Consider the following 26,880-nt stretch of genomic DNA (forward strand, 5'->3'; position numbering starts at 1 on the left):
AGTGGTGCATGTGTCTGGAATTTGTTTGTGGCAGCAAGAGGCCCTACCATATTTATGTTTTTTTTCTCTCAAATAAATAGGAATATTTTAAAAAAAGATTCTGGGGGTATTGGAATAAGGACATCTATATACATCAATGAGGAATAATGCAAAGTCCAGAAATAAACCCTTATTGTAATAGTTAATTGATTTTTCAACGAGGTTCAAAGATAATTCAATGGGGAGAAGAATAGTTTCTTTTGTTCAACAAATGGTACAGCTAGGTATCTATATGCTAAAAAGAATGAACTGGATCTCTATTTCATACATCTCATACAGAAACAAATCAATTCAAAATGGATCCAAAGATCTAAATTTGTGACCTAAAACTAGTAAACTCTTAGAAAAAACATTCATGACCTTGGATTATGCAATGTTTCCTAAACTGGATACCAGAAGACAGACAGACAGATACACACACACAACCTAAACTGGACTTAATCCAAGTAAAAACTTCTAGAGCTGGGCATGGTGGCTTATACCTGAAATTTCAGCACTTGGAAGGCTGAGGCAAAGAGGATATAAAGTTCAAAGCCAGCCTGGAATCTGGGCATGAGGGTGCACACCTTTGATCCCAGCACTGGGGAGGCTGAGGTAGCCTGGGGCTACAGAGTGAATTATACCCCTGGACTATAGGGAGATCTTGCCTTGAAAAATACAAATAATAACAACAAAAAACCCAAACAGGGCTGGAGAGATGGCTCAATAGTGTAAATTATGCCCTGGACTATAGTGAGACCTTGCCTTAAAAAGCACAGATAACAACAAAAACAAAAAACCCAAACAGGGCTGGAGAGATGACTCAACAGTTAAGGCACTTGCCTGCAAAGCCTAACAACCCAGGTTTGATTCCCCAGTACCCATGTAAAGCCAGCTGCACAAAGTGGCATATACACCTGAAGTTTATTTGCAACAGCTGGAGGTCCTAGGGCACCCATTCTCTCTCTATCTTCTATCTCTCTCTCTCTTTACAAATAAATTAATAAGATATTTTAAAAGTACACACAAAAAACAAAGCTAGCCAGGTGTGGTGGTGCATGCCTTTAACCCCAGCACTTGGAAGGCAGAGGTAGGAGGATCGCCAGGAGTTCGAGGCCACCCTGAGATTACATAGTGAATTCCAAGTCAGCCTGGGCTAGAGTGAGACCCTACCTCAAAAAAACAAAGAAAAAAAAAAGAGCTAGACTGGCTACATGAGACCCTGTCAAATAAATAAATAAGTAATGACTTTTGTTCATTACAAGATATTAGTAAGAAAGTGAAAACAGTTGGAAGAGAGATGACTTGGCACTTAAGGTGCTTGCCTGCAAAGCCTAAGGATCCATGTTTGACTCTCCAGATCCCACATAAGCCAGACACACAAACATGAGGCAAGTGCAAGGTCACACATGCCCACTATGTGGCACAAATGTCTGGAGTTCAATTTCAGTGGATGAGGCCCTGGCACACCAATCCTTTCTCTGGCTCACTCTCTAAAACAAATAAATAATAATAAAAAAGAAAACGAAAACACAGCTCATAATGAGAAAAGATAATTGCACATTACATCTGGTAAGGGCCAGTATGTAAAACATAAAGAACTTTTGTAAGTCAGCAACAAAAGGACAAATCCAACTGAAAATGGGCAAACCATATAAACAGACCAAAAGAAAACACACACATGGCCAATGGCCACCTGAAAAAAGATGTTCTGCATGCCATCAGGGAGGTGCAGGTTCAAACCTTAGTGAGTTATAACACTAGTTGTAACTTCACAACCAAAAAGATGGGCCCCAGCAAATCTTGATGAGAAAAACTGGAACTCTCATATACTCTTGATGGAAATGTAAAATGATACAGCCACTTTAGAAAACGGTTTGTCCATTAGCCAAAATTAAACAATAAAGATACTGTGTGACCACACAATTCTACCTCGAAGAATATATTGGAGAGAATCAAAAACACATACCCACAAAGGGGAAAGTGTGTGTGGGGGGGAGGGAAGTAACATGAGATTTTTTTTTATAATTATGGAAAATGCTAATAAAAATTAAAAAATACATACCCACACAAATAGTTGTATGCAAATGTTATTAATGGAATGATTCATAATACCCCAAATACAGAAGGTACCCAAGTTTCCATCAATTAAACAGGTTAAGTACAATGTGGTAAATCCATACTATGGAATATTATCAGCTACTGAAAGGAAATAAAGTCCTGATATGCACTATAGTATGCAGGAACCCTGAAAACATTTTGCAAAGAAGCCGGATATAAAAGTCACATGATGAGCTGGAGAGATGGCTTAGAGGTTAAGGCACTTGCCAGCGAAGCCTAAGGACCCAAGTTTGACTCTCCAGGTCCCACATAAGCCAGATGCACATGGTGGTGCGTGAATCTGGAGTTTGTTTGTAGTGGCTGGTGGCCCTGATGTGCCCAACTCTCTCTCTTTCCTTCTCAAAATAAATAAAAATATTTATTTAAAAAGTCACATGCTGTATGATTCTTCTTTTTAAAAAAGATTTTATTTTTACTTATTAGAGACAGAGAGAGGGAGAGAGAGAGGGAGTGTATGATTCTTTTTATACAAAATATCCATAATAGGCCAATCTTCAGAGACAGAAGGTATTTCCAGGGGAGAAAGAAATAATGAGGAGTGATTCTTGACGGATGTAAAATTTCTTTGGGGAATAACGAACACACTCTGGAATTAGACAATAGGTCTGAAAACTCCGTGAATGTTATATATACCATGGAATCATATACAACAAAAGGATAAATTATATGGCACATGAATTACAGCTTTTACAAAACCCCAACAATTCCATCCTGGTTTTGCCATATATTAAAGTGTCACTGTGCCTGCCATAGCCCCACTGTTCTCCTAGGGCTGGACCCATGCCTTCCATCTCACCTCCTATTCTATCTCTTTTGTTTGCTTTTTCAGTTCTGGGGATTGAACCCAGGGCTGCGCCTAGGCTTAGGGTATACTTCCCAGTGAGCTGCCCTCCAGCCCTTCTCTGCCCCTTTTAAGAAGCCCGACCCTTTCCACCTCTGTAATTACTGCTATTCTTTAGCTCATTTACTTCTGTGAGATTTCCTATAAACATCCTTTTGTTGTGGTGTGTTTGAGGTAGGGTCTTGCTCTAGCTTAGGCTGATATGGAATTCATTATGTAGTCTCAGGGTGGCCTTGGACTCACAGCAATTCTCCTACCTCTGCATCCTAAGTGCTGGGATTAAAGATGTGTGCCACCATGCCTAACTAGCTTCCTATATTTTATTTTATGTTTATTTATTTGAGAGAGAGAGGAGATGAGAGACAGAGAGAGAGAGAATGAATGCACCAGGTCTCCTGTTGCTGCAAACAAACTCCACACACACACACACACACACACACACCACTTTTTTGTGTATCTAGCTTTACACAGGCACTGGGGAATCAAATCCAGGTCATCAGGCTTTGCAGACAAGTACCTTTAACTGCTGAGCCATCTGTCTAGTCCAGCTTCCATATTTTTAAATCATCTCTAGATTATAAATATTATCTAATATCAAGACTATTGTTTAGGTAATTATTCAAAAAGTAAAAATTAAAATATCTGAAAGGAGGCTGGAAAAGCTAGTTTCTTGAGTTTTGCTCTGAAGGGGTCAAAGGACACCAGCATTCAGAAAACATGGCACAGAGCCTTTGAAGCCTGTGATAGTTTTGTCCAGTGAAACAGAGCAGAAGGTCCTGATAAAAGAGAAATGTCTATAAAAGTGATGACCTCTCATGCTCCATCTTTTTCATTTACCTTTTCTTTTCCAGTTTGGGAATCAAATCCAGGGCTACCACTGAGCTACCTCTCTAGCTTTTTTTTGTTCTGACTTGAGTCTCATGTGAGAACATGCAGATGTTATGCCCTCTGGCAGCCATTTTGCAAGACTGAGAAGTAGAAAATGTAGAAACAGAAGCCAGAGTCCTGACACTGCAGATCTGCATAGGACATTGTAGAACCAACTGCCTCTGGGTTTCCTGTCATGTGAGATAATAAACCACTCTTCATTGGTAATTTCCTACTAAGAGTCAAGGTACATCCTAATAAAAATGGCTTTTTACAATGGGAAGAATTGGTGTGATGCCAGATCTGCATTTACCTGGACCAAAACATGTGCAAGCAACACTGTTACACAGAGCCTGAGCTCTGTCTCTGCTTCATTCCTCAGACAAATGACTTGGCAATCCTGCCTTCCCTCTGCAGCTTCTAGAAGTAACTTAACTACCGTTCTTCTACAGAGCACTTCTGGAACCCTACATCCTGCTTCTACAGGCCATATACACCAAGCTGGAAGCCATGTCCCTCTCTATGCCTCCTTTTGTTTGTTTGTTCGTTTTTTTGAAGTAGGATCTTACTCTAGCCCAGGCTGACCTGGAATTCACTGTCATCTCAGGGTGGCTTCAAACTCAGAGCAATCCTACCTCAGCCTCTTGAGTGCTGGGATTAAAGGCGTATATCACCATACCTGGCATCTATGACGCCTTTCTATCTCTGATGATGTTGGTTTCATCATCCTCTCCCCCTTGGTCATCAGCCTTTTGTTTTTGTTTTTGTTTTCCGAGGTAGGGTCTCACACTGGCCCAGGCTGACCTGGAATTACTATGTAGTCTCAGGGTGGGTTTGAACTCTGTGATCTTCCTACCTCTGCCTCTCGAGTGCTGGGATTAAAGGCAGGCACCACCACACCTGGTGTCATCAGCCTTCTTGAGGACAGGGGCTGGCCTAAGTCCTCTTGTACCTTCTTCTACTTTACAGCTAGGTCCTTAATGCAGGAGGCCTCTACACATCTGTGAGTTGATTCACACATAAACACTCCCTGAGATGAAGAGCAGCAGCCTTCCAGAATATTCCAATCTCACTGGCTTTGAGAGGTCATGTGTGCTGCCTCTCAACCTATCAATCCCCATATACCAGTTATACCCTGGGAGCTTGGGCCACAGCTCTGGTGACCAGACATGTGGAGTTGGGAAGTGGGTTGCAATAAACGTGGTGGCATAAGACCCTCTCCAGGACAGTGGTGGGGAAAGAATTCTCAGTCACCAAATGCCCCAGGGAAGGACAGAAGTTTCCATATAGAAAAAGTCAGGTGACTTGAGTATACACATACATCAGGATGTCCTTGTAGTCCTGCCCTAAGTTCTGATGTCCCAACAGAGACCCTGAGAACCTCAAGCCGTGGGCGAACACAGGCCTTCCTTTTGTAGTTATCATGGATCTAACTTAACTTTTTAAAATTTTTTTTTGGTTTTTTGAGGTAGGGTCTCACTGTAGCCCAGGCTGACCTGGAATTCAATAAGGAGTCTCAGGGTGACCTCGAACTCATGGCGATCCTCCTACCTCTGCCTCCTGAGTGCTAGGATTAAAGGTGTGCACAACCATGCCTGGCTTTAACTTAACTTTAAATAAATGTTGGGCTGGAGAGATGGCTTGACAGTTAAGGCATTTGCCTGCATGCCAAAGGACCATGGATCAATTCCCCAGGACTCACATAAGCCAGATGCACAAGGTGGAGCATGTGTCTGGAGTTTGTTTGCAGTGGCTGGAGGCCCTGGCACACTTCCCTCTCTCCCTCCTCCCCCCACCCTGCCTCTTTCTCTTGCACTTTCTCTCAAATAAATAAATAAAATTAAACAAATGTACTGGGCTGTGCTGTGGCTAAATGGTCAAGCTAGTGCTTGTTGTGTAGATCTTAGTTTGACCTCAGCTCTATGGCTGTGGTGGTTTGATTCAGGGGTCCCTCATAAACTTAGGTGTTCTGAATGTTAGGTTCCCCAGATGATGGCAACTGGAAATTGAAGCCTCCTGGGAGCAGTGTACCATTGGGGGTGGGCTTATGGGTGTTATAGCCAGCTCCCCCTTGCTAGTGTTTGGCATACTCACCTGCTGTTATTGTCCACCTTATGTTGGTTAGGGGGTGAGGTCCACCCTCTGCTCATGCCATCATTTTCCCTGCCATTATGGAACTTTCCTACAAGTCCTTAAGTCAAAATAAAACTTTCTCAAAAGCTGATCTTGGTCGGGTGATTTCTGCCAGCAATGCAAAACTGACTACAAAAATGGCTGAGCTGCACCATGTCACCCTAGCTATTTCTACATGTGTGTGGGGAAGGCAGCAGTGGCCATACAATCTTATTGCTGTTTAGCCACCAATAAGGGTTCCCAGGCTAAATCTTGGCCCCTGCTTAACAACTCCCACCTCCCTCCCTAGACTCTGGCAACTACCATTTTGGTACAAATTTCCCTACTCCAAAGACTACATGCAGGTGGAAGCAAAGTGCTTTTCCTTTTGTAACTGGCTTATTTCAGTTAGCACATCTTTTCAGGGCTTATCTGTATCAAAGTATGTGTCAGAACTTCCTTTTTAGGGATGAATAATATTCATACTATAATATGTCTATTTCATATTCCATCATACATACACTATTTTGCTTATTCATCAACCAGTGTACATTTGGGTTGTTTCTACTCTTTGGCCGTCATGAACAATGCTATGGTGAACACAGGTGTGCAAATCACCTGTTCAAGTCACTGCTTCCAGTTCTTTTGTGAATCTAACCTCTTACTTCCCCCAAATCAGTAAGGAGTATGACCTCAAGGAGGGGAGCTTTTAGGCCACACTGTATTCTATCCACTAGACAGGGGAAAGACCAAAAGGCTCAAAAACCACTCTGTAGTTCCTCCTGACTGATGGTGAAGTACGGGGAAGGAAAGCAGAGTGGAAGAGACGCATGCCATCACGGAGGAAAAGAGCAGACAAGGAGGCCCCTGTTCTCCAAAGGGCAGGCATGCAGCAGAGGCAGCCCTGAGGGCTGGAAAGGGCAGCACAGGCCACAGGGGCAGAGGTTACAAAAAGGGAGAGCATTCTGGGACTGGTGGCTGCTCATACGACCTCAGTGAGGGGGCCCACGGGGGCGTCTGGAATGCTAATTTGACAGATGTTCCCCAGCTAGGCCAACTCCTGAAGCAGAGGAGCATAATATAGGAACTCAAAGAGCTGGTGGTGCTGATGCACTACGGGCTATGACCTTGGCCCTCAGAGTAATGTGTTTGCATGCTCTGTGGTGGTGGTGGGGGAGCTGGGGCAAAATCCCTCCTGAAACGCTCTCACTATCAGCTATAATCAACACTCAAATGCTTACATAATATTTTAAAGGGGGAGGGCTGGAGAGACAGCTTAGTGGTTAAGGCGTTTGCCTACAAAAGCCAAAAGACACAGGTTCTATTCCTGAGGACCCACGTAAGCCAGATGCACAAAGTGGCCCATACATCTGGAGTTCATTTGCAGTGGCTACTGGCCTTAGCATGCCAACTCATTCTCTCTCTCTCTCCATCTGCTTCTTTCTCTCTCTTTGAAATAAGAAAAATTGAAAAAAAAAAACTTTTTTGGTGTCAAAGTATCTAGGTTCAGTGTCAAATGAAGGCAGCCTGGGAAGGTACAACTACCAGGGGGAAATTAAATTCAGAGTTTGTGGACTCTAAATCAAACATAGCCTGAAATGCCATGGCCAAGGTACAGACTCAGGGCTGTCACCCCAGGGTGCCACTGATGTCTAGGCCAAGGAGAGCTGCTAGGGGTGGGAGCAGCTTTAAGGCTTCCTCCTCCATGACTCCAGCTTCAGGGGCTGCTCTGAGGTACTGCAGCTCTTTCTCCTAGGCCTTCAAAAGAACTTGGAGGGTCAAGTTGCCTTAGAGCTACAGTCTATCTTAGGAAGCACTCACTTTCCTGAACTGAGTGGGGATCCCAGGAGGTCAGCCTGGACTTGGCTACTGTGATCTGGACCTGAAGCCAGATGGAAGTGCCAAGGAGCCTGTCAGCTCAGCTTTTTACTAACACTGGAGCCAGAGCCAAAGATAGATGGCCTGATGTCTCTACCTTGGTTGACACAATGTTCCCACCAGCATCTTACTGCACACTGGGCTCCAGGAGACCTGAGACAAGCCAAGAGCTTTGGGTACTCTACACCCTGCACTTACTGGGTTGGCGGAAAAGCCCATCCACACTGAGATCCCATAGAAGATCAAAGGCTCTTGAAGAAGTTTCCAGAGGCCAGGATAACAGCTAGGAAGAAAAAAAGACTTATTCTTGTGCAGTAATAGTGGCAAAACATATGTGTAATGTTGTATATTAAATCATTCTCATTTACTTCTCACAAATCCACATGGTAGAACAACACTATCATTAATGCTGTCACTTGATACAAGAGGAACTCAGGTTCAGATTATGATATTATCAATACATATTGTGAAACAATTCCCCAGGGTCACACAGGTGTGAAGTGGCAAAGCCAGGACTCAAGCCTGAGCAATGTGGGTTTCCTATTGCTTCTACCTATGTGGAGTCTTGATTAATTCTTTTTTTTTAAATTATTTACTCATTTATTTATTTATTTATCTATTTATTTGACAGCGACAGACACAGAGAGAAAGACAGATAGAGGGAGAGAGAGAATGGGCGTGCCAGGGCTTCCAGCCGCTGCAAACAAACTCCAGATGCATGTACCCCCTTGTGTATCTGGCTAACATGGGACCTGGGGAACCGAGCCTCGAACCGGGGTCCTTAGGCTTCACAGGCAAGCGCTTAACTGCTAAGCAATCTCTCCAGCCCGAGTCTTGATTAATTCTAACCCCATTCCCATAGTCACACCTTGTCTCCTTCAGGCCAGGGACTAAGGGCTTGCAAGCACTGACCACAGCCAGCTGCCTAATGACAGAAATGTCCCCATCCATAATCCTCTGGTCATAGGACAATTCTCTGATGGATAGCTAAGGTCACAGGCCAGGGTGGCCCTTGGTACCTGAACACAAATCCTCAAACAACTGGAGCAGTGGTCACCAACTTGGACTTAAGCTCATTTATGCTCCTTGAGTTGAAGGGTCATATGCTAGGGACTTGGAAGACAGAGTATGGGATGGAGACAAACCACTAGAGAGCACCTTGCCATGACTGTCCGCTGATCTGGGTATATACATACAAGGCCAGGCCTCAGCAGTGGGGCTCCTGCCCATATCTTGTCCTACTGAGAATGCTGCAGTGGGCACACAAGCACATACCCATTTCGGAGACTGAGGCTCTTGCTCCTTCCGTAGCTGTAAGGTCCTTGCTGGGCAGTGACTTTAGAGGCTGTGTCTGGCCTAAGGTTGTGGTCACTACGGCCTAAGGTTGTGGTCACTTCCTGTGTAGTCTGTATCATATAACTGGTCAATGTTGAGGTCCTCATCTCAACTTGGACAGTTTAACAGGTCACTGGGTTCTAGAACATACCCCTCTCCAATGAAGAGACTACCTGGATCCTGGCTGCAATGAATTATTTTCTTGGCTTCTGCCTCTGTAGGGCCTATACCTTCCTACCTTCCCTCCCTTCAAAAGGTTCCTAAGAGTGAGTGCTGCCCAGTCAGTCTGACTGAAGACCTCCATCCCAGAGTCCAGAGCTCAGCCACTCTCCTTCACTGATAACCTATCACCAGTTTTAAGACTTGAAACTGTACTGTCTTCCAAAAATAATATAAATTCTGCCAGGCACGGTGGTGCATACCTTTAATCCCAGCACTTGGGAGGCAGAAGTAGGAGGATCACCATGATGCATTCAAGGCCACCTTGAAATTACATAGTGAATTCCAGGTCAACCTGGACTAGAGTGAAATCCTACCTCCGAAAAAAAAAAAAAAAAAGACTATAAGTTCACCAAGGACACAGGCTGTTTTTGTCCATCCCCTCTCCCAGAATGGTATACCACCAAGGTATACCATGGGCCTACACATTGAGGCCAAAGCCTGTACACCCAGTACATGTGGGAGCAGTGAGGAGATCAGACAATGACTAAGTCCTAGTGACACTATCTGCTCTAAGGAGACAGTCAAATGAGTGGAGGTGCTACACTCTGTTGGTCCCACCTCATTGCAAACCCAGCTATATGCATGGGCCCAGCAGCCCTGTGATTTGCCCACCTCACTGTCTTGGACTGGACCAGGGAACAAACACATGCTCCCTCTTTGGAATTCAGATTTGGGTACAGGGCTGGCCTTATCTGACCATGGAGCATAGGTTGGAGAGAGAAGTGGAGGGCTACCATGGACATCAACTCTTTCCCATCCCTGGTTCTACCACCTCCTAAGGCCCAGCCACACCCCTGCCCCAGAACTCTGGACACTCCCCTGCAATTGTATAAAAATCCCACCTCCAGATGCTTCAAGAAGACCCTAGAGATTTAAAATCCTCATTAACCAAGGGTTCTGAAGGGCAAAGTGCTCTGCCCAGGAGGTCCCAAAGCCCTCCTCCATGATTTAGAACTTTCACTTTTTCTTCCTGCTGAGTGTGGATTAGCCTCTCTCTAGTCACTCCTGAGCAGAGCTGGGGAAGGGCCAAAGCAGCTTGTAGAACTTTCTCATTTAGCCCCCCACAGGAATATGGGCCCTACCAAACAGAGCTAACACTGAGGACTTGCCCAAAGTTACATAGAAGGAAGTAGCTGAGCTCTGGTTCAAACCTAGTCTGTCCATCCTTAGGGTTATTCTCAACTCCTCTCCTCTCTCGCCTGCTCCTCTTGGCCTCACAGAGGTGATAAAGGGACAGGGGAGTCCTTAGAACCTAGTGGAGACCAAGCCATCATGAGGGAGGACATTCCAGCTGTGTCAGGGTCATACAAGGACCCTCTGTGGGCGACATCTTAGAGGGGTTCTTTGTGTCTCCCAGTGCCCAATTGTGCATTTTGTCATACACTGCAAGGAGCAGAGAGGTTGCACTGCTGGATGGAGAATAATGGCCTGACTGTTTGCCTCTCCTCCCTGCCTTTCAAGCCTGCTCTTCCCAACCCCCCAGGCCTGGGGTAAGGGAGCAAAGGCAACAGCTATGTGCAAGGGTCCCAGATGTCTGGCATCCTTCTCCTCCAGGCCAGGAGGAGCACCATGAAGGACCCTAGCTGGGAGCAGCGGGCTGGAGGGCTCTTTCTGGAAGGTGGGCAGCCTGCTGAGGCTGAGGAGTGCCCTGAATAATCCAACCTCTGATTTACAGCTGAGCTCCAGACCTCAACTGGCAGTACTGGGACCAGCTGGAACTTGTGACCTGCCCATCCCCAGACTGGGCCAGCCCTGGGCAGGGGCCAACACTAAGCTGCCTGCCTGTCATGCATTCAGATTGAAGCCTTGATTCCTAGGCTTTCTCTGTGCAAAGGTTTCTAGCCTTGGGCTGAATGTGTGTTCCCCCAGAGCAAAATGTTCCAGCAGCCACTAGGTGGGAGGAAACTGGGACAGAAGGAGCACCTGGTCTAGGCTTTTCTAGCCTATCTACAACTGCTTAGCAGGAAACAAGCCCTCAAACTCTAGATCGCCCTCAGCACTGACGTCATGAGGTCCTACACCTCTAGGGCTGCTGCAGGGAGCAGTGGACTCTGGAAGTCCTCCAGTTGTAGGTGGGATGTGTGTGCTATAACCATGGTAGAAAAGATGGCATTTGAGATGGAAGTCCTTGAAGAATAGCATGGACCTAGTCACTGAGAGGGCGTACCCTAAACCCATTTGAAACACCAGGCTTCTCAGAAAAATAGACCCTAGTGGAACAGGAGCAGCCCAAGAGGCACATAATCTGGGGTTGCTCAAGAGAGGCTTCTAGGCAGTTGCTACCACAGAAGGGTTCTTGAATTTCCTAGACCTTGACATTTTTAGCATGAAGGTAAGGATTAATGCTCACCACCTCCCTTCCTCCTTTAGCCCTAAGACAAGCCTTTCAGCTCCCAAGGCAAGAAGAAAGGCTAAGTGCCCAGCTAGCCACTCCTGCCTGCAGCCCAGACTGGGCTATTAGGCCTCACTACTCCCGCCACCTAGTGGAAGGTCTGTGATCCTTACCTGAAACAGCCATCGGAGCAGAGGCAGTGGGCAATCATGGGCATGCAGGTAGAGGTTGGTCAGGAAGCCCTTGTGCAGGAAGGAAAGCTGCTGGGGCAGTGGAGACCTGTGGGGACAGAGAAGTCAGGTTAGGATCAGCCTTTCACAGCAGGGTCCCCTTCCTATGTCAGTGACACTGCCGAGATAGTTGGTCATATCCCAGCTTCACCAGGATGCTGTTAAGCATACTAAAACACTAGGGACATTTTACTTTTAGAATTCTCAGTGCCCGATGCCATCAGAAGAAAAAAATCACTTAAGACAGCATCAGGACTGCTTGCTTTTCTCCGATGCTTTGCACTAACATACTTCATGGCATTTTAAATGTATACCAGGTAGTACATTTACCCTTGTTTATGTGACAGGAGGAAGTCAAGGCATCTACCAAGACCAGGAGGACTACAGGCAGATAAGGAAAGAAGGTGAAGGTCAGGCATCTCTGCCTAAGGTACTCCTCTTGGGGCTCCAGGCTACAAGGGGCAGACAGAATTACCCATGGGCACCTCTGTGTCTTGGGGTCTGGTTACACAGTGTTTCTGCCCATCTTGTGTTTTTCCAACACAGAGGGGACACCTGAGAGGATGGGGAAATAACAGAAAGGGGCCCAGAATGGGGACCTTTTGGGAAGGAAATGCCAAGCAAGTGTTCCATGAGGCCATGCAGGCAGCCCTGGTCCTGAGGGTGGAGTGCGTATGGTGTTCAAGCCAGTCACATAGTTGCGACTATAACCTGTGTGTGTGGTGTTGTGATTAGTTTGTGCATGTAGTGCTTTGACCTGTCAGAATGGCTGTTGGCCAATTGTTGATGTGGGGTCCCATTAAAGGAAATGAGGAGTTATACATTCAGTGTGGCTGCAAGGCCTCTGGGACAAGGTGCTTTGAAGTCAGCTTTTAGAGGGCTTACTTAGGCTTTGTTACTTTTCTTTTTTGAGGTAGGGTCTCACTCTGGCTCAGGCTGACTTGAACTTCACTACACAGTCTCAGGGTGGCCTCAAACTCACAGTGATCCTCCTAGCTCTGCCTCCCAAGGGCTGGGATTAAAGGCGTGCGCCACCACACCCGGCTAGGCTTTGTCACTTTCTGTACTCTAGTCACCCAATCCTGGGTGTAGGATAGCTCGTCCCACTCTGCACTTTGTCCCTTTTCTCTAGAGAATGTCCCCAAGACAGCTAATGTGTGATATGTTTTTTCTTTTTAGTGGCCAAATTCATGCAAAGAGCATTCAGATAACATTTAATGTTTCTCTCCTCTTTGGCCAGCTCCCACTCCCACCACTTTTTTGAAGACACTACACTGCAATCTTCCAGGAACAGAATGCTCCAAAACTGAGATTCTACTGTGAGGCAAGTTGCTGTGTCCCTGAGTATGTCCAGGCTACTACAAAGTTTTTTTTTTTTTTTTCCTCTAAGTCATTTAAGTTAAGAGGAGAAAGGCACTGTCCCTGTAGTCATGAAATTTACAGCTCTGAAACAGACTTTCTTATATGTATACAAACATGTGCCCACAGGGTTGTAAGCACACTTGTTCTGCTCTAGGTGCCTGGCCACACAGATGCTTTCATAGACTGACATTGAGGTGCATGATATAAGAAAAGGGACTGCATTCCCAGCCTTATACACTGTCAGGATCTGCCAGAGGCCATGTGTCATGTGTCAAAGAGACTGGAAATCCTGGACTCTGGGAGACTAGCTCTGGCATTCTGTTGTGTGTGTGGGCGTGCACCCTGGCCAGTTGCTCAGTGGAAGAATACAAGCCCCTGCTGGCTCAGTGACATGATTTCAACTACTGCTCTGAGATGCCTCTCCTTGCAATGTCTTCCTTCTGCTACGCTGGTGTCTTAGTGCCACTCTATCAGAGAAATGAGAGACCTGTTGTCAAGTTCATTGCTATTGAAGCTGGTTTTATCCACAAGATGAGGAGCAAGAGAGCCACAATGGTAATATCCTGCATGTCCCAAAGACAGCAGGTGTGAATTCCAAGAAGTGCAAATATGGCAGAGTAAATGGCTTTCAAGGAATTCTGGGTGTAGAGCTCAATGAGATGTGAGGAGTGAGGTGAGATGAGGTGAGATGAGATGAGATGAGATGAGATGCTGGGGTGTATGCCAAGTGTGTACATGGTGTGCTCAGTAGCTAGGGGAGCTGCTACTCACAAGGACACATGACAACCTGGAGCTTGATCCTGTATAGACATTGCCCTGACCCTAGGGAGGAAAGAGAAGCCTCACAACAGCAGCTGAACAGTGAAGCCCGGGAGAAAAGGAAAGAGGGTGAGAGGTATGTGTGGTAAGAGCTCAAAAACCTTGGGTGACAGAATCAGTTATAAGTCACAAAAACCAGTGTCCCATCTCCACATTAAGAACGTTGATGCTGATCTGAGGAGATGGTTCTATGGATAAAGCGCTTGTCTCACAAGTGTGAGCACATGAGTTCAGATACTCACAACACACTTAAATCTGGCCCCACCAACACATGCATCTGTATGGCCACAGTGTCTATGATGAGATGGGAGGCAGAGACAGGAGAATTCTTAGAAGCTTGTGGGACACCTAGCCTGGCAAACACACCACCAAACAAGAAACCCTGCCTCAAACAAGGTGCAAGGTGAGGACTGACACTCGGTGGTGTCCTCTAGATTCCATACACATGCCATGGCATGCCTCTCTCTCTCTCTTACACCCTCCCCCCAATACTGAGTCTTTGCCAACTCTGAGTTCAGAAGTTAGCCTGAGTATGCCAGAGGACTCTGGAGAAGGAGAGAGATGGCAGATGCCACAGTGAGCATGAAACCCCCAGCTGTCTCCTCCAGGATCCCAGTGAAGAGAACTTTTCATGGGAGGCCTTTAGCTGTGACTAAATGAGATGAGGAAAACAGGGTGCAGCAACTGTGAGAGCACTGCTAATCCCCAGCCCTGGTGGCAATGGCAGAGGGGAGATATCTGTGTCTACCCACACTGCCTGCTGCAATGGAAGGGAGGGAGGGAGATCAGCCCCAAAGAGAAAAGATAGAGAGTCAGCACACTCTGAACAGGCTCTGCTAGGATGAACATGGCAGGCTTCTGGAACATAGCTCCAATCTCTGGAATTTCTGATCTCGATAATGTCCAAGGGAAGATTCATCTAGCCTTCTCGTCCATTTTATGGACAGCAGTCCCAGTGGACCAAGTCTCTAAATGCCTTAGGAATCCCAAGTGACAGCAGAAGGATAAACACCAAGGTGCAGTTATTTATGTAATATCGGTTTCTGGACCCTTGCCAAGTTCTCAAATGAAAGTTTCAATAACATACCTCAGCTGGGCATGGTGGCACACACCTTTAATCCCAGCATTTGGGTGGCAGAGGTTGGAGGATTGCTATGAATTTGAGGCCACCCTCTACCCTGAGACTACATAGTAAATTCCAGGTCAGCTTGAGCCAGAGTGAAACCCTACTTTGAAAAATGAAAACAAACAAACAAAATACAAACAAAAACAAAAGCCAACTCAGTAGAACAGAGCAAGTAACAGTAGAAACACCTGACTATGCCCCCTTTCTTCTCCTCCTCCTCTCTTTTGTTTACAGATAAGTAAATACCACCCTGTTAAAAACCCAGAATGCTAGCAATGGCCCAGCTTTCTGCTTCCCCTTCATTCTGGGGGCACCCACCAGCCAGCCAGATGGCCTAGCCCTATCCATACTCCATAGTTGGGGGTTGATTTCCTGTGGGTTCAACTCAGTATTTTCCTCTAGGAGATATTGATGCACATTGTAAAATAAGAGCCCAGGCCATATGGCCTCTGGGAGATGCAGGGCATATGTACCCTGTTAGTTGAGGAGGCTCAAATTCATCTATTCACAGAACATCTCATTCTGCTCTTGGGCTTCCTGAGAGCTCACCTGCCCTCTCACCAAGAAGACACCATCATGAACACCACAAGGTCTCTGAGCAGCAACAGCTGTGGAGTCAGCCTCAGATGGGCTTCTGTCCAGACTGATGCTCTCACAGCTCATCTAGTCAGGAGGATTGGGTATCCTTTCAATTGTCAAGGAAGAAGAAAAAGTTCAGCTCTTAGAATCCTCTGGAGCCAAGGCCTGTCATGTAACTTTGGTCCTAGGGAATTGACATGAAGTTACACATCAGCCTGGTGACAGACAAAAGAGTATCACCTGGATCAGCTCCAATTGCATGGTGGGTCATGCAGAAGCACTCTGCATACAAATGCATTCAGAGCCACGTCCATCTGTCCTTGCTCTGCCACTGGCTTGCTGATCTGTGCCAATATTTTCCGCTTTGCCCAAAAGAAAGAAACTCCCCCACTTCAGGAAGAGGTTCAGACATGAATCTATCTCAAGAGGTAAATTTTTTTACAGTAGCATTCATGCCGGGGGTGTGGTGGTGGCACATGCCTTTAATCCCAGCAGAGGTATAGGAGGATTGCCATGAGTTCTAGGTCACCCTGAGACTACATAGTGAATTCCAGGGGCAGTCTGGGTTAAAGCAAGACCTTACCTTGAAAAACAAAACAAAACAAATAAAACCCCAGCATTCACTTTCCCTTCCTCTAATGACAACAATAATATATACTCACTGTAGAATGCTTGGAAACTGCAGGAGTTTATGTTGGAGTAAAAATTACCTGTCAGCTCACAAAGCATTAGCACATGCACATGTACATGTGCGTGTGTATGATATATGTATTTGTATATGCATGTTCAAATTTCTGTGGCTGTACATGTTCAAGTGGAGGTTGGAGGTTGATGGTGGGTGTCTCCTTTTATCACTTTCCACTGTACTTATTGAAGAACAGATTTTCACTAAACCCAGAGCTCATTAATTCATCTAATCTAGCCAGCCAGCTTGCTACCACTTCCTGAGTGCTGGAATTATGGAGGCACAAGCTGCCATGCCTGGCATTTATGTGGGTCCTGAGGATCCAAACTCAGGTCCTCACACTTGCATGGCAAGTGCTTTAACCATTAAGCCATCTCCCTAGCCCAGCATTAACTTTTTTTAATGGCAGACCTAGTAATCTGTGTCTTCGTCCAAAGCTGCGTTTCTGACCAAATACTGTGAGGTCATGATTGGATGGTTATTGTTACCACTCTTTTTTGGGGTGGGGGTGGGTTTTAAGGTAGAGTCTCAATCTAGCCCAGGCTATCGTGGAATTCACTATGTAGTTTTCAGGGTGGCCTCAAACTCATGGTGATCCTCCTACCTCTGCCTCCCAAGTGCTGGGACTAAAGGTATGAACCACCATACCTGACTTTGTTCCCACTCTTATATATATCTTGGCATAAATAGAAAATCAAAGATGACCCAAGACCACTAGGTGATCTTTCGGGAGTACTTCTTTTTTAAAAAGTTTAATTAATTTTACAAAAGAGAGGGGGATTGGTGTGTCAGGGCCTTAGCCACTGAAATCAATCTCCAGACGCTTGCACCACCTAGTGTGCATGTGTGGCCTTATGCCTGTGTCACCTTTGTGTGTCTGGCTTACGGGGGGTCTGGAGAGAGATCAAACATGGGTCCTTAGGCTTCGCAGGCAAGTGTCTTAACTGCTAAGCCATTTCTCCAGCCCTAGGGAGTGGTTCTTACCCAGTGTCCAGCAAGAGCCCCTGACAGTGCTACATAGCAGTGCTAAACAGCAGGCATTCCTCCAGAAAGCCAAATGCAGATTCTCAAGCTGTGGCTTGGAAGTACTCAGCCATATCACGTCCACTGTTCATTAGCATATCTGAAGGAGGAAGGTCTAGATTCCTCCTCCTGGGAAGCTAGGCAGCCACCTGGCCCCATTTGGCAGGACTGCACTGATCTCAGGTCACTGCTCTATGAGCCATCTCATCTGTCAAATATTTCCTGTCACCCGCCAGCCAGAGAGTCTGAGGTAGAAAATCTGCTGTTGGCACCAACCCTGAAGTTATAGCAGAGCAGAAAGCTGCCTTCCTTTCTTTCCTCATGCCTGGCGCCCATTTACTACCCATCTTCCTTCTCAGATTCACTGTTTTTCTTGGCTCCACTATTTTCCTTCCTTCCTTCCTCCCCACCCCCCATCATTATAAGTGTGTGGAAAACTCTAGTAAAGGTTCACCTACTCATATCCAGTAATTTAGCTTAGCTTGGGACATTCAGACCTCCAGAAAGATATATACACATACATACACAGCTCTAAAAAAAAAAAATAGGCAAATGGGTATGTTTGGGCATTAATAAAATGTGGAATTATTCCACTGATAGCATTGCACTGTTGGATTGCATTGTTTGAACTTTTTGGAATCCTGATTAGAACAACCTATACATAACAGCTAATAGACAACTGAAATCTGAACACTGATATGACTGATAAGAAGTTTTTTTGTTTTTTTTTTTGGAGGCAGGGTCTCACTCTACCTCAGGCTGACCTAGAATTCACTATATTGTCTCAGGCTGGCCTCAAACTCATAGCAATCCTCCTACCTCTGTCTCCTGAGTGCTGGGATTGAAGGCATGTGCCAGCTAGGAGTTACTATTTGTAGGTACCACAGTTATGTCTAAAAGTAGAGTACTGGGGCTGGAGACATGGCTTAGTGGTTAAAGTACTTGCCTGTGAAGCCTTAGTACTCAGGTCCCCAGTATACACTTAAAGCCAGATGCACCAAGTGGTACATGCATCTGGAGTTCATTTGCAGTGGCTGAAGGCCCTGTTGCACCCATTCTCTCTCTCTCAAATAAATAAATAAGTAGATGGAGTGCTATGTTACTGAACAAAAATAGAGATAAAACAACATTGGCTTTGAGTTGACCCTGCTGAAAATGGGTATATGAAGGTAAATTATACGGTTCATTCAACTTTTATACATGCCTGAAACTTCACAAAAACACTTTAAGAAAACATCAAAATATTATCAATCTTTCAATTATAAAACAAGATGGATTTGTCATGAATGAGATAAGCTTATGGTGAGGCTTGAGTGTGTCCCCCGACGGTTCATGTGTCAGAAGCTTGATTCCCAGATTGGTGCTGTCGGGAGAGCATAGGACCCTTATTGTCTGGAGTTTTTCCAGGTATGGTGGTATCTGTAACCCCAACACTTGTGAGCCAGAAGCAGTAGGATGGCCAGTTTGAGGCCAGTCTAAACTACAGAGAAAAATATTGTCTCAAAAAACCAAGATGGGGCTGGAGATATGGCTTAGTGGTTCAGGCATTTGCCTGCAAAGCCAAAGAACCTCAGTTTGATTCCCAAGGACCCACATAAGCCAGATGAACAAGGTGGTGCATGCATCTGGAGTTTGTTTGCAGTGGCTGAAGGCCCTGGTGCACCCATTCTCTCTCTCTTTCCCTGTGTCTTTCTCTCAAATAAATAATAAATATATAACCAATGAGTCAGGGCTGGAGAGATGGTTTAGGAGTTAAGGCACTTTCCTGCAAAGCCCAAGAATTCATATTCTACTCTCCAGATCCCACTTAGCCAGATGCACAAAAGTGAGGCAAGTGCAAGGTTGCACATGCCCACTAGGTGGCGTAGGCATCTAGAGTTCAATTTCAGTCGCTGAGGCCCTGGAATGCCAATTCCCCCCCCCCCCGCCCCTGTGCCGCTCTCTCTAAAAAAAACTTTTAAAAATTCTTAAATAAAATTAGGAAGAGCTGGGCTTGGTGGTGCACACCTTTAATCCCAGCACTCAGGAGGCAGAGGTAGAAGGATCACCATTGAGTTTGAGGCCACCCTGAGACTACATAGTTAATTCCAGGTCAGCCTGGACTAGAGTTGAGACCCTACCTCGAAAAACCAAAAAGAAACTCCCCCCCCCAAAAAAATACCCAGCAAGAGTTGCTGTGGTCAATGAAGACTAGGAGGCTCCTTTCCTCATGGGGCCCAGTATACAAAGGCTACAAAATAATAGCTACCTTGGTAGTATATGCAGCTTGTTGCTTGTATGGATTTCCCTAAAAGACCTTGAAGACTGAACTTTCTGGTTGAGATTATGTTTCTGATCTTATGTTCTCCTTAACCTAGGCTCCAGACAGGTTTGCAGGCTGCCTTTGCAAAGCCCCAGGGTACCATCGTTAGAGTTCACAATGGCCTCCACACAAGCCCAAGTTCAAGTTCCCTCGCCACCAGAAGATGCACATCTTAAAGAAGTAGAGCCTTACAATGTTTAATGCAGATGAATTTGAGTACATGGTACCTGAGGAGCAGTTCATCCTTGATGGCTATGGGGTCAAATATATCCTCAGTTGTAGATACCTGGATATGTGACAGGTTCTGCACTTGTGAGAGCTTCCACTATGCTGAATTCCCATCTCATCAATGCTGTTCATTAATAAATTTCACATCCAATTCCCCAGAAACAACAAAAATAATTGGAGCTGGGGAATCTAGTTCAGTGGTGGAACACCTATGGAGCCTCCAATGAAAGCATTACTGGTTCTTCCCCAGAACAGCTTTTTGGGTTCCTGCCTGACCTTGTAACCTTCCTTCTCTCACACACTTCTACCACTGTGGTGTGTTCTACCATGAGGTGATATTGCTAAAGAAGTCCTCATCACTATGCTGTTTGCATTTCAGCCTTCACTCTGAGCTAAATAGACCTCTTTTCTCTGTAAGTATTCAATCTTAGGTATTTAGTTATAGTGAAAAATGGACTCATACAAATAACAAAGTCATGAATAGGTGAGAGAAAATCCTGTGTTCAAGACTCTAATGTGGCCTAAGACACAGAAGTGGCTCAACATCTGTGCTTTTTTTTTTTTCTTTCCATTTTTTGAGGTAGGGTTTCACTCTAGCCCAGGCTGACCCGGAATTCACTATGGAGTCTCAGGGTGGCCTCGAATTCATGACAATCCTCCTACCTCTGCCTTCCCAGTGCTGGGATTAATGGCGTGCACCACCACACCTGGCTGGGGACAGACTTTTCAATACTGGCATCACACAGACTGCAAAGGTCCTATGTCTTCAGCAAATATACTGGTCTGGAACCTCATTAGAGATGGGGGACCCAATCCATGAGCCCCAGTGGCTGCCTGAAATGGTTGCTAGTACTGACCCCTATATAATTTAATGCCTTTTTCAATTTAACAAAGCATTATTCACATGTTATGGCTGAAATATTTGTGAGATAAGGCACAACAACAAAACTAGCATAGATTCCACCCCTTTTCACAATTTCATGTACAGAGTCAATCTTTACCTTCACAGCATATATTTTTCTTTCCTTCAACCAAGAACTTTCTTTTTCACATAAAGGTGGCACTTTACCATCTCTCTTTAGCAGATCTGAATCAACAGCACACTGCACTTGCACTTTGCAGTCACTAGGTATGAGGGAGGTCACCTGAAGAGCTGAGAGCACTATCACCCTCAATGGTAAACCTGATAACCCCAAAGGCTGCTAAATGATGTAGGTGGGGTGCATGCACAGTGTGGATACACTAGACAAAGGAGTAGGTCATATCAGGCTGGATCAAGTGGAATGCCACAAAACTTCATCATACTATTTAGAATAGTTTACAATTTAAAACTGATGAATTTTTCCTGGATTCTCTCATTTAATATTTTCAGACCATAGTTGACTAAAAGTAACTGGAACTGCTGGATGTAAAATTGTGGATGAGAAGCCCCACAATAGATAGGAGTGACCATCACAGGCTCTCATGGCTCAGAACTTGGCCCTTGTGATAAGAGACAAAATCCCCAGATGCTGCATGGCTCTTTTGTGGGTGTGGAGAAAGCTGGGGTGTGGTGAAAGAAAAGCAGTATGAACATGTGAACACATGATCTTATATTTACTATACCTTTTTGTAAATATGGACTGGGGAGATGGGTTCAGTAGTAAAAGGTGCTTGCTTGTAAAGCCTGCTAACTTGGGTTCACTTCCCCAGCACCCACATAAAGCCAGGCATGTACATCTGGTGTTCTTTTGCAGTGGCAAGAAACCTTGGCCTGATGGGATACCTCCAGTAAGTTGTTGGCCAGGGAGGTCCCTGATGCCCCCAAAACATTATAGGTCATTGCCAAGGTCCTTGGTTTCCCACCAGGAATAGATGGTAAGACTCTACTGCTGAAGACTCTACATACTTGGGCTGCAAGGCCACTGAGAAATCCTGCTGGAAGTGAGCTGATAACCTCCTCCATGTAGACCAGCTGACAGAAAGCTGGAAGAAGCCATTCTACATGTAGTTCAATGGGAGAAAGAGATACCACCAGTGAAGATACTCAACAGTGGATACTGCAAGCCTTATAATTGGCCAGCCAGCCCAAATGAGCCAACAGATGCAATAGTGGCATGTCTGTCATGGTGGAAACCAACTGCCCCCCAACTGGACTGGAGGCCTGCTCCATGGGGGAAAACATATCCCTGATACTGAAAACTTAAAACAGGGGAATTCATGAGCCCTATGGGTGTTAACATCTGCCAATGTCTGGAAAAATGTATATACTATGCTTATCAAACTGCCCAGTAAGCACTTCCCTTAATATTTATACCCTTATATTAACACTACTCTCACTTTGGGTAGAGAATCTTCTCTTTTCAGATGGCAGTGACCTTGGGATGACTCAGAAGGTATCATAGTGCTAGAAATAAAAGTGACTGGATGACTGAGTAACATCTTGATCACACCTTCCTTGGCTCAGGGTCTAATGCTAAGAGGTGGTGGAAAGAATGTAAGAGCCAAAGGAAGGGTAGGACTCCTTACAACGTGCTCCCTCCAGACATAAAATGACCTGGATATCCATGACCTCACAGTGTCTGACACTACCTACACAAGATGATCATAAGAGGAGGAAAAGACCATGACATCAAAATAAAAGAGAGACTGGTTGAGATGGGGAGGGGATATGATGCAGAATGGAATTTCAAAGGGGAAAGTGTGGGGGATGGGGAGGGAGGGAATTACCTTGGGATTTTTTTTTTATAATCATGGAAAATGCTAATAAAAATTTAAAAAATTTTTAAAAATGATTTTTAAAAGAAAGTTATATATCTAAATTAGTAAATTTTGTAAGCAGACACACATGACCAGGTCACCTCTATCCCTGAAAGGTAACATATTCATATTGGTTAAGATACCACTTTGTATTTCCTTATTTGGAATGGCTCTTATCTCTAGGCTGAGGAAGACTACGTTGTTACCCTGCCTCCCCAGATGCTTACCCAAGGAACAGCTCTTCCAGGTGGTTTTGTGGCTTTAGATGAGAGGAGTCCAGGATGCAGGGCACAGGGTGAGGCCTGGACAGAAACACAGTCTCACCTGGATGCACAGGCGGAATGACTTGCAGGGACACTGAGAACTTCTCCACCAGCATTCTAGCAAGGCAAGGAACAGGGAAGTTGGGGTTAGAGGCACATTTGAGTCCACAGTTTAAGGCAAGTCAGGAAGCAGTACCCCCAGCAGACCAGTGCCACCTGCTGATGGAGAAAAAGCCTGGCAGACACAGGCAAAGGAGCCTCACTTACTTATATACCCTAATCCTCCCTCAGGCCACCAATTCAGAGCACTTGTTATTTCTGCTCAAGTCAAATGTCAGGTGATAAAGTGAGCCAGTGGGCTAGAGAGATGGCCCAGCAGTTAAGGCGTTTGCTTGCACAGCCTACTGATCTAGGTTTGATTTCCCAATACCCACATAAAGCCAGATGCATGAAGTTGTGCCTGCATCTGGAGTTCGTTTGCAGTGGTTGGAGGCCCTAGTGTACCCATTCTCATTCTCTCTCTCCTTGCAAATAAATATTTTAAAGTGAGCCAGCCACAGGACAAATCATCACAATACCATCTGGCCACTGGACTCACATAACATAAAGTAGCTTATGCTAAGACAGGTAAAGGGGTAAAGGGCTGAATGTAGCCAGTGAAGTTGTCCTAAGAGGTGTGAGGAGGCAATTACCAAGAAAGGGGACATCACAGGCATGGGTCTCAATGCTAAGTAGTCAGGCTAGATTCTCCCTCTGAACCAGCAGTCCTTGAGCTCCAGTGTTCATAAGGGAACACCAATGAGCCTGCTAAATGCACCTGTTGGCAGCCTGTTAGCTCCTGTCCTGGATATATGCAGAGGGGAGGAACAGGGAAAAGACAGCATTCCTTCCTATTCCATCTGATCCATTAAAACGAGGTTGGGGAAGAGAAGATACTGAACACGAATCCTGAGAGTGAGCTGAATCTCTAGATGATGGGTGAAACAGGAAGTTGCAGACTAGGGGTATGTGTGTAGTCACCCCTCTACTTCTATGTTCCAAGACCCTAAAAGGATGCCTGAAACTACTGAACTTTACAATGTAATGTCTTTTTCACAACTAAGTACTTATCACATGCTATGGCTTTAAATTATGTAGTATGAAGTGTGACAGCAAAACTTTTTTCTTCACAATTTCACAGATGGAAGATTTATTGTTCTGTAGATCTTGGTAACCACAGCATTTTTTTTCTTTCCTTATATTAAGAATGTCCACCTTTATGGGCTGGAGGGATGGATTGGTGGTAAAAGCATTTGTCTGCAAAGCCAAAGGACTGAGGTTCAATTCCCCAGGACCCACATTAGCCAGATGGCACAATGGGGCACAAACATCTAGAGTTTGTTTGCAGTGATTGGAGTCCCTGGTGTGCCCATTCTCTCTCTCCCTCTTTCTCTATTAAAAAAAAAAGAGGGGGTGGGGAGGGAGGGAATTACCATGGGATATATTTTATAATCATGGAAAATGTTAATAAAAAAAAAAAGAATGCCTACCTTTTTACTTAAAGGAAGCACTTTGTAGCGTTATTGGCACATCTACCTTTCCCACATTACTATTCTGTTCCCTGGGACCATTATTAAGTAAAATGGGGTTACCTGAACACTAGCACTGGGGCTATGACAGCCAATCTGTTAACCTAGATGGCTTCTAACAGGTGAGTAGCATATATAGCATGGATCCAATAGACAACAAAATGATTCATGTCCTGGCCAAGATGCATCAACACTAAAATTTCATCATACTACTCAGAATGTGTGCAATTTAGAACTTAGAAAATTGTTTGTTTGGGGAATTTTCCATTTAATATTTTCAGACAGCAGTTGACCATGGTTAATTGAAAGAATGACAACTGGAACCACAGACAAGGGTGACTATACATATGCAGTACATAAACATACTCAGACAGAAGATCCACACATGTGCTACACCCAGCTATGATCTTGGGTCATACCTAGAAAACAGAATTAGGGGGGGAAGAAAGGAAGAGTAAACAGTTCCTATTTACTTTATGTAACTGTATTCTGCTTCATGCTATAGAATGTAACATATGCACTTCAATGATAAGAAAATAAAATAAGCTACATAACCTGCCTCCCCTTTTCTCACCAGAAGACGACTCACAAGTTTCCTGGCCTAGTGCACTGTCTGAGACAGCAAACTCAAGGGTGGAGAACACTGGAGCCCAGCCAATATGAGATACAGGAAGCTGGCATTAGAGATAGAGCTGTATAACTTGCAGCCCACTGGTTGGCTAGCCATGTGAACATGTCTCCCTTTCTGGCCATGTCATAAAAGGTGAGACTCCTGGTTTCACAAGGTTGTCCTGAGGATAGAACAGCACAATAAATGGAAATGATGAAAAAACCAGAAGAGTCTGGTTCTGAAGGCTTTTAGGAAGGAACTTGAAAGGGGCTGAAGAGATGGCTCAGTGGTTAAAGGCACCTGCTTGCAAAATTCAATTGCATGGATTCAATTCCCCAGGACCCACATAAAGCCAGATGCCAAAGTGGCACATACATCTGGAGTTTGGTTGCAGTGGTAGGAGGCCCCAGCATGCCTATACTCTTTTTCTCTCTGTCTCTCTCACAAATAAATAAAAATATTTAAAAAGAAAGGATTTTAACAAACTACCATACAAATTGTAAAATAATTTTCTGTTTTATTTGTGTCTTTGCCATGACTTTGGTATCTATTATAGCTTCTTTTGTTCTTAGGAAAAAAATATGCAGATTATTAAAAGTCAGTAAGAACAAGGCTCATCTGTAAAGGAGTCCTAGCCCAGTACCCAAAACCATCACTCAAAGGGACTTTTGTAATATTAACCATAATGTATGTGTGTTATTAGGAATTCAGAGGCACTCTCTCATGTCTAATTGGGGATTTCCTGTGCAGCTTAAAGCTGAGAAGAAAGGGTGATGTTGTGGTTTAAATATCCTCCTCTCCCTGCCCCCCTCCCCTCCCTAGGCACACAAATAAGGTCTTTTAACTTTAAGAAAGAGAGGAATTAGGATGTCATCCTGCCACACTGCAAGCCAATTCTTAGGACATGAGCTGACACTCTGCTCAGGATGATGGGGGTCCTTTCTTCAACAGCCACTTGTGGTAAGTATGACGTCTTGTCTGGCAGATGAAGCACAGGCCCCACCCTCAGCTTTACCCCTACCTGACCTGTATCACCTCCTTGGCCCCCTCCCTCCCTTCCCTGGCCCATTTAGAGACACAACAGGTTGTTGGCTTTGTATGTCAGTGAATCATTTTTTTTTTAATGCATAAGGTTGAACAATCCCATCAAAATGATCCTACATCAAAACAACCACCTCAAAGTGGCTGCTGTCAAAAAGGCTTTTTCAAAGCACCATTGAAGAATATCACGAGCCCAGAAAATGAACAGTGATTTCAAAACTACAAACACTTTCTGCTGTAAGTAAGCTTCATGGAAGACTCCTTCTGTGTGGAAGTTCCTACCTAACCTCTAAGCCATGACTGCTATAATCCTGTGTGTGTTCAACAGATAGGTCAAAAGCAACAGGATTTACTCCTGCTACTGAGATTTTATAAAGCTTTCAAGAGGCTTCCATTCTATCTATGATATAGCCAGTGAGTGGAGAACCCTAAAGCCAAAACTGTGTCATTCCACATTGTACATTAACACCCCCATAGCCTTTTCTTCCTCTTTTCAAGGTAGAATTTCACTGTAGCCCAAGCTGACCTAGAATTCACTCTGTAGTCTCAGGCTGGCTTCTAACTCATAGCAATCCTACC

General features: G+C 44.9%; 1 protein-coding gene and 1 non-coding gene across 4 annotated transcripts in view; one reads left to right on the plus strand and one right to left on the minus strand.

Annotated features, from left to right (window-relative positions):
- Positions 1-26,880, minus strand: part of Fam178b (family with sequence similarity 178 member B) — a 117,866-nt gene that overhangs the window by 80,858 nt on the left and 10,128 nt on the right. For all 3 annotated transcript variants that reach the window (XM_012951501.2, XM_004669805.2, XM_045148134.1), the window contains 3 exons: positions 23,047-23,199; positions 11,900-12,005; positions 8,036-8,120 (listed from right to left, as the gene is read on the minus strand). In XM_012951501.2, the coding sequence (XP_012806955.1) occupies positions 8,036-8,120; positions 11,900-12,005; positions 23,047-23,199 (344 nt within the window). The remainder of the gene's footprint in view (positions 1-8,035; positions 8,121-11,899; positions 12,006-23,046; positions 23,200-26,880) is intronic.
- Positions 19,725-19,859, plus strand: LOC123460497. The gene has a single exon (XR_006637047.1). It is a non-coding gene; the product is annotated as a small nucleolar RNA SNORA70 (small nucleolar RNA).

This window comes from Jaculus jaculus, chromosome 4, assembly GCF_020740685.1.
Source record: "Jaculus jaculus isolate mJacJac1 chromosome 4, mJacJac1.mat.Y.cur, whole genome shotgun sequence".
Lineage (NCBI taxonomy): Eukaryota > Metazoa > Chordata > Mammalia > Rodentia > Dipodidae > Jaculus > Jaculus jaculus.